This window comes from Anser anser (assembly GCF_964211835.1).
Source record: "Anser anser genome assembly, contig: HAP1_SCAFFOLD_150, whole genome shotgun sequence".
Lineage (NCBI taxonomy): Eukaryota > Metazoa > Chordata > Aves > Anseriformes > Anatidae > Anser > Anser anser.
In genome coordinates, this window is record NW_028153968.1 from 1 (window position 1) to 7,845 (window position 7,845).

The following is a 7,845-nucleotide window of genomic DNA, read 5'->3' on the forward strand; positions in this document are numbered from 1 at the left end:
GGGGGAAGGGGGAGTATTTGGGGGGGGGTCCAAAAAGGGGAGGAGGATTTGGGGGGGGGCTCCAAAAATGGGGGGGCGGCACCCCAAGGGGGGGGGCAAAGGGGGAGAATTTGGGGGGGGAGGGGACACACAAGGGGGGGATTTGGGGTCCCAAGAGGACAACTGGGGGGGTCACACACCCAGTTCGGGGGGGGCACGCCCCGTTTTGGGGTCTCACCTCCGGCAGGGGGGGTCCCGGGGGGGTCAGCGGCGCCTCGGTGCCCTTGGGCTCGGGGGGGGGGGGGGCGCTGGCCGGGGCGTCCCCCCCCGCGGCGGCCGAGCTGGGGGGGGCAGCGGCGGCTCCTTGAGGGCGGGGGGGGGGGAGGGGGGGAGAGGGTGAGGGGACCCCAAAATGGGGGGGGGGAACCCCGGGGACCCCCCCTCAGACCCCAAAACGGGGGGAGTCCCATGGGACCGCCCCCCGGCACCCCAAAAAGGGGGGGGGGCAATCCCATAGGGTCTCCCCCTACACCCCAAGGCCCCCACGGGGGGGATTTGGGGACCCCAAAATAGGGCCGGGGGCAGCCCTAAGCCCCCCCCCACCCCTTAAAGACCCCCCTGAGGACCCCCGAGGACCCCGAACCAGCCCCGTCCCCCCCCCACGGGGTCACCCCACAAATCAGGGACCCCAAAGCGGGGTCAGGACAATCCCATGGGGGCACCCCCACAGCCCGGGGACCCCAAAATAGGGCTGGGGGCAACCCTAAGGGCCCCCCCCCCCACCTTAGGGACCCCCTGGGGACCCCAAGCCGGCCCCACCCCCACCCCACGGGGTCACCCCAAACCCCGGGGGCCCCATAAAGGACCCCCCCCCCCCCAGGGCCCCCAAAGCCCCCCCCAAATCCCCCCCCCCCTCACCTGGGCCGATCCGGGCTGGCGGCGGAGGAGCACGAGGGAGCGGGGCCGCTGCCCACGTGGCTCAAGCCCCGCCCCCGGCCCCGCCCCCGGCCCCGCCCCCTCGGCCCCGGCCTGGGGCTGGGCACCGAATGGCCTGGGGGCGGGGCCAGGCGTCGGGGGCGGGGCCGGGAGGGGACACGCCCCCTCCAGGCCCCGCCCACCTCCCTCCCCTCTGAGCCCCCCCCTCCACAGCTCCCTCCCCAAGCCCCCACCCTCGGAGGCCACGCCCCCCCGAGGCCCCGCCCCCTCCAGGCCCCGCCCCCTCCCTCCTCTGATCCCCCCTCCCCTCCTCAGCCCCCACCCCCCGCCCCTGCCCCCTGAGGCCCCTCCCCTCTCAAGCCCCGCCCCCCTTTGGGACACCACCCTCAGGCCACGCCCCCTTTCTGGCCACGCCCCCACCCATCCCTAGGCCCCTCCCCCCTCCAAACCCCCCTTTCCCTTTTAAGGCCCCGCCCACACCCTAAGTCCCACCCCGAGACCCCTCCCCGCTAGGCCCCGCCCCCTCCGCCTTTAGGCCCCGCCCCCTCTCCCGTTAAGCCCCGCCCCTCCCGTTAGGCCCCGCCCCTACCTGCGGAAGCGGGGTCGGAACCCCCGCTGCCCCCGGGTGCGCTCAGGGGGGGCCACGGTGGGCGGGGCCTGCCCGCTGGGGGGCGGGGCCTCCCCCCTTTCCTCCTCCCCCTCAGGGGCCTGGAAGGGGAGGGAAAAAGAAAAAAGGGGGGGGTCAGGAGGGGCCCCAAAACCCCCCCGGGACCCCCAAATTGTCCCCGCGTGTCCCCTAACCCCTCCCCCAGACCCCCCCCAAATCCCCCCACAACCCCCCAAATACCCCCAAGACCCCCCCAAATCCCCTCACTACCCCCCCCGAGCCCCCCCCAAATGCCCCCATTTCCCCCCCCCGCCCGGATCCCCCCCCAAATGCCCCCATTCCCCCCCAAACCCACTTGTTCCCCCCCCCAAACGCCCCCCCAAACCCACTTGTTCCCCCCCCAAACGCCCCCCCAAACCCACTTGTTCCCCCCCCAAACGCCCCCCCAAACGCCCCCCCCCAGTGCCCACCTCGGTGGCCCCGCCCTGCTGCCAGTGCCCCCCCCCCGGGAAGCGGCAGTGGAAGAAGAGGGGGAGCCAGCGGCGGCGGTGGGGCGGTGGCAGCCGGGCGCCCCCCTCGCCCCCCGGCCCACCCTTGACAGCAGGGGGGGCAGCGGTGGCAGGAGCACTCGGGGGGGCCGGGCCTGCGGCGGGGGGGGCGGGGCCCTGCCGCGGTGGGCGGGGGTAGAAGCGGCGGAAGCGGCGGCGGTCGGGGGCGTAGCAGCTGCCCTTCACCGGGACCCCCCCCGGGCCCGTCACGTTGGCGGCTTCGGGGCCCTGCAGGGGAGGGGGAGACGCGTGAGGGGGCGGGGCTTGGGGAGGGGGCGGGGCCAGGGGGTGGGCGGGGCTAACGGGTGGGGGGCGGGGCCTGGAGGGGGAGTGGGGCGGGAGCCGGGGTGGTTACATGAGGGTAAGTGGGGCTGGAAAGGGGGCGTGGCCTAAAGGGAGGGGTGGGGCTTAGCCAGGGGGCGGGGTCGGGGGTGGGCGGGGCTAATGGGAAGGGGCAGGGACTGGAGGGGGCTGGGTGGAAGGAGGGGGCGTGGCCTAAACGGGAGGGGGCGTGGCCTATGTAAAAGGGGCGTGTCCCAGGGTGAAGGGGCGTGGCCTGTGCCGGAGTGGGCGTGGCCTGTGCATGAGTGGGCGTGGCCTGTGCAGGAGTGGGCGTGGCCTGTGCAGGTGGTGTCCCCAGCCCTATATGCAGGGCAATGGCCCGAGGGGCGTGGCTTTCCTAAAAGAGGGCGTGGCAAAAAGAGGGGGCGTGGCCTGTGCAACATGGGCGTGGCGATTCGGAGGGGCGTGGCCTAGGCGAGAGGGGGCGTGGCCCGGGCCAAAGGGGGCCCCAGCCCTCCATACAGCACGATGCCGAGCGAAAGGGGGCGTGGCTTGAGCGAAAGGGGGCGTGGTTCGAGCGAAAGGGGGCGTGGTTCGAGCAAAAGGGGGCCCCGCCCACCTACCTTCACGCCCTGCACGATGTCGAACTCGACGGTCTCCCCGTCGCCCACACTGCGCAGAAACTTGCGGGGGTTGTTGCGCTTGATCGCCGTCTGCGGGGAGGGGGGGGGCCCCAAAAATTTGGGGAGGGGCCCCAAAATTCCAGGGGGGGTCCGCAGGGAGGTCCTGGGGGGCACCCCAAAAAATTTGGGGGGGGGGGGGTGTTTCAGGGGGGTTTGGGGTACCAGGTGTACGAAGACGTCCTCCTTGGTGTCATTCCTGGGGGGGCGGAATTAATGTAGGGGGATTAATTAAGGCAATTTGTTCCCCCCCCCCTCCATAATTTGCGCCCCCCCCCCAATTTCCCCCCCCCACCTGTTGATGAAGCCATAGCCACAGCGCACGTTGAACCACTTCACAGTGCCCAGCACCTGGGTGGCTGGGGGGGGGAGAGAATTTGGGGTGAAAAACGTCAGTTTTGGGATTCCTCTTAGTGCCCCCCCGACCCCTTTAAGTGGCAGGGGGAGTCCCCAGGACGGGCAGGTGCCCCCCCAGTCCCTCCCAGTAAGCCCCAGTGATCTCCCAGCAACCCCCCCAGTAACTCCCAGTTAACCCCCCCAGTGACCCCCAGCCTCTCCTAGCTCCTCCCAGTTAATCCCAGTAGCTCCCAGTTAACCACAGTAACCCCCAGTACCCCCTCAGTTACCCCCTAGCCTTTCCCAGTAACACCCAGCCCCTCTCAGTTACCTCCAATACCTCCCAGCTACCCCCAGTTTTCCCCCAGCCTCTCCCAGTTTCTCCCAGTTACCCCCACTATGTGGGAATGGAAATGTTGTTTTTGCAGTGTTACATGGTACAGAAGGAAGGAATGGGGTATTGAGATATGCTTACAGTGATAAGAAAGCTTAACAGAAAACCTTGTAAAATGCAGACAGCCGGACTCCTTAGAGCAATTAGGTGAAAATCACGGTGTCAAGTCAAATCAGATAAGTGATGAAACATTACCACTTCAAACAGTAAAAAAGTCAAAAGAAGCTTGAAATTTAACAGGCCAGCAACTGAAGGCCAGGCATTGTCTGTGAAGCATCAGATAGATTGTGAACCTGGATTACCCACTCAGTGGGGAAACTGGGGAGGGTCCTGTCATCAAAAAGTATATAAACTGGGTTTTGGAACTAGTGGGTGCGCTCTCCTGCTTGTGGGGCGCCCGCCATTGCAATCGCGAATAAATTACTACTTCGCTGAGATCCTCGCCTGAGCCCAAGTTGTTGGCTACGGAGCGTTTCTCACAATTTGGGGCTCGTCCGGGATCCAGTCACCTACCGGGGAGCCCCACCGCCGCAGCAGCAGGAAGGCATGCCCCGCTGATCTCAGGGTCCTGTGCAGCGACGGCGGCTCTGCGGAGAGCTGCCAGAGGGCCCGAGGCTGATGAAAGAGGCAGGATCCGTGAAGGAGTGGGGAAAAGGAAGAAGGTAGACACTCAGGGTTTTAAGAATTGATCCGGTAACTCTGTGCACAGACCAAGGTAAGAAATATTAAGTATTGCTTTGGGGGTCGGGTGAGACTCTGTGTGATGTGTGCTTGAGACGTACTTTTGTACGAAGCGAGTGTGGGGTCCTGATCCGCGGTGCCGCAGCTCCGCGAGGGGCGCAGGCAGAGACGGACGAAGCGTGAGATAAGGGAGAGAAAGGAAGAGTCTCGGGAAATTTGGTGTACGGTAATCCTTGCATGGGGTAGTGCTCGGAAGTACACCAGGGAATTTTGGTGTATGGTAAGCCCTTGCACAGGGAAGTGCTTGGCAGTACACCCCCATTTTCCAGAATAGGAAAAATGGGAAATATGAGTTCCAGGGGACAGGGAGATATCCCTGGGGGAGTGCCTACCGAAAGTTCTTCCTGAAGAATTATAAGAAATTGGAAAAATAATCTCAAAATTGGAGGAGATGGTAAAAAAAAAAAAAAAAAAAAAAAAGGTTAAATATTGTGTATTAGTCTGGACAAAAGAACCGATTAAGGAAACAGCAGTATTTTGGCCAAAATACGGGCCTGATGAAAATTCAGGCTTGAAATTTATGTGTAAACAATAAGATTCCTTTTTTTTTTTTGGAGGAGGAGCCAAGTTATGCTCCCTATAATCCTAATATTGCACCGGTGGCAGCAGCAGTCGCTCCAGGAAAGGAGACAGGGACTGCAATTAACACTGTCCCTAGAGAAGAGCGTACTCTAGGCTCTGGCAAGAATTAGAACAAGGCAGAAGAGGTACTGAGAATTTTGCCTTCCCTGATACTAACAGCACTAACACTAACTGTGTATCCTCTTAAGTGAACTTCCCCCCCTCCTTACCAGCAGAGAGGTTAGGAGTTTCCTAGGACCTAACTTATACTCTTGGGGAGGGGGAACTACGTATATAAATATGTTGTTTACAGGGAAAGAAATGGGAATGATCAGGAGGAGAGCTGCTATACAAAAATGGGAAAGAACTCATCCTCCAGGACCAGGGGTAATACCGGCAGGGCAGAAATACCCACTTGCCGATCCTGGCTGGAAGAATAATAGTGTGCAACACAGAAATCATACGAGAGACTTGGGGTCAGAATGAGAAAGTACTTGGGGATGAATCCTGAGGACCCGGTATCCCAAGGGCTCTTGAAAGCTCATTTTGTGATTGAAGCCTGGCAAGATGCACAGAAAATGCTCCAGAAGGTGGGGGGGATGTAGTGACCAGTCACTGGGGGGCCCTCCTGCGGGAGGCCCTGAACGTGTGTGTCAAGAGGGGAGATGAGAAGGAAAGCAGAGGGTGAAACTAATGGTACTGACAGCGTAGCAGGTAGTCAGGCAGAGGGTTGGAGAAAGAGGAAGAAAATCTTCAGGGGGAGTCAGGGCCAGGATGGAAAAGAGAGGAAGAGAGATGAAGGAATGGCAGGCAAGGAAAGCTACCCGTGTTGTGGCCTGAATCTTAGCAGGGACAGGCTTTGATGGGATGTTTTAAGTGTGGGCAGGCTGGCCACTTCAGGTAGGAATATCCGGAGTGGAAGAAGGAAGGTATGGAATTAAGTTGGCTAATGACTGAGACTTTGGTGAAAGTACAGGCTGGAGAAAGACAAGAAGCGTTAAAAAGGGTTATGGAAGGTGTTAAAGGTGTGGTATGTAATGTTTGACAGAGCTGTTTTTTGAATGAGTTGGGAAAGTTGAAGGAGCAGGGAAAGAGGGTGTAGGCACTATCTAAGTAACAGTCTAGAGGTTTTGGTATATTTGCTGTGGTGTTTGGTCAGTTTCCCAAGTATCGAGAAGGGGGGGACGGGGGGGGCAGCCTGCTCCACCAGGGGCCTCTCCACAGGCCGCAGGGGGCTTCGGCTCCGGCGCCTGGAGCGCCTCCACCCCCTCCGTCTGTGCTGACTTTGGTGTCTGCGGGGAGGTTTCTCGCTCCTCGCTCTCCCAGCTGCTGTTGAGCAGCAGGTTTTTGTTTGTTTGTTTGTTTGTTTTCGGAGTGTTTCTCACAACTATCCCCCCCAGCCTCTCCCAGTAGCTTCCAGCACCCCCCAGTTACCCCCCCAATCTCTGCCAACCCCCCCAGTACCCCCCAGCCCCTCCCAGTTACCCCCCAAGGCCTCTCCCAGTTTCCCCCAGTACCCCCCTAGCCCCCCCAGTTACCCCCACCCCACCAGAGGAGTGTGGCAGGGTGAGGGCTCATCACCCCAAGGCCCCTGCACCCCCCTCCTAACACCCCCGGTGAGCACGGCCTGTCCCCACCCCTCACCCAGCACGGGCTTGGCACGGGACGCAGCTGCAGGCTCTGAGGTAACGGCCGGGGAGGGAGCGGCAGCGGCACCGGCCTCTGAGGGGGCCGGGGGGGGAGCGGCAGCGGCACCGGCCTCTGAGGGGGCCGGGGGGGGAGCGGCAGCGGCACCGGCCTCTGAGGGGGACGGTGGCGGGGCCGGGGGGGAGCCGGGCGGCTCGGCAGGGCCCTGCGAGTCGCTCAGCATGGCCGCGGCCACCGGGGGGCGATAGCGGAGAGAACCGGGGGAGGCTGGTAACAGGCCTGGTCGCTGAGGGGGAGAGAACAGCGCCAAGCTCCGACCCTGTCGCCGCCGCCGCCGCTTTTGAGGGGGTTCTGCCCGGGGCTGCCTCGCCAACAGCCGCCAGGCTCCGCCCCCCCGGCTTCGCGCCTCGCCCGCGGCTCCCCATTGGCTGGCAGGGAGCGGGGGGGGGAGGGGAAGGGCGGCGATTGGGCGCGTTATATTTTGGCGTTATATTGGGTTATATTGGGTTATATTGGGTTATATTGGGTTATATTGGGTTATATTGGGTTATATTGGGTTATATTGGGCGCGTGGCGGGCACGAGGCGCGCGGCACCACGTGGGGGGAGGGATAAAGGCTGGAGCGGGGCGGAGCATGCGTGAGTGGCAGCGCCTGTCCCTCCCTGTCTCCCCCCTCCGCTCTCTGTTCGCGCATGCAGAGAAGCGCCGCCGCGCTCATTTGTGTGTGTTAACATAAATTTACTTAACGTCAACGTCTGCGTTCGGCTGGGGGTGCTGCGCAGTGCCGGGCGGGGCAACGTTTGTACGTATTTAAAGAAATGTACGTTTTCATAGGTAAAAGCGTCCCGCACCTGCGGTGATTTGCATAAACTTTCATGATCTGGGCGTGGGGGGGGCGGAGGATTAACGAGGGCCTTGCCGGGCCGTTAATTGTCCTCATTACGCTCATTTGCATACAAGCCGGCGCTTCTCGCCGCGCCGTTGCCATGGCAGCCGCTCGCCCCCTTCCCAAGATGGCGGCGGGCGACGCTCTGCCCGCCGAGCCCCGTCTCTATGGCCGGGAGGGCCGCGCGCATGCGCAGTGTGGGGGCGGGACCGCCGCTCCCTCCCTCCCCCACCCCTCCCCGCCGCGCA

The 7,845-nt window shown here is 63.0% G+C and overlaps 1 protein-coding gene across 2 annotated transcripts; it reads right to left on the minus strand.

Moving 5' to 3' along the window:
• Positions 1-215: 215 nt before the first annotated feature.
• Positions 216-7,530, minus strand: LOC310891071 (Y-box-binding protein 1-like). Of its 2 annotated transcripts, XM_083853381.1 has the most exons (9): positions 6,824-7,530; positions 6,709-6,784; positions 3,328-3,391; positions 3,198-3,231; positions 2,976-3,065; positions 1,993-2,298; positions 1,505-1,623; positions 898-1,030; positions 216-342 (listed from the first exon to the last, which is right to left on the minus strand). In XM_083853381.1, exons 1-9 carry the CDS (start codon positions 6,932-6,934, stop codon positions 244-246), a joined length of 1,032 nt encoding a protein of 343 aa, XP_083709507.1. In that variant the 5' UTR covers positions 6,935-7,530; the 3' UTR covers positions 216-243. The 2 variants fall into 2 exon arrangements, with proteins under 2 accessions (XP_083709507.1, XP_083709506.1); XM_083853380.1 differs by having other exon boundaries at positions 6,709-7,530.
• Between the last annotated feature and the right edge of the window lie 315 nt (positions 7,531-7,845).

Bases quoted from the DNA above. Each gene is read 5' to 3' on its own strand.
- LOC310891071 (XM_083853380.1), bottom strand. From the start codon at position 6,934: ATGCTGAGCGACTCGCAGGGCCCTGCCGAGCCGCCCGGCTCCCCCCCG. The intron at 3,392-6,708 runs GTGAGGGGTGGG...TCCCCCCCCCAG, and splicing joins CCGTGCCAAGCCCGTGCTGG to CCACCCAGGTGCTGGGCACT. The intron at 1,031-1,504 runs GTAGGGGCGGGG...CCCCGCCCCCAG, and splicing joins TTCCGACCCCGCTTCCGCAG to GCCATTCGGTGCCCAGCCCC.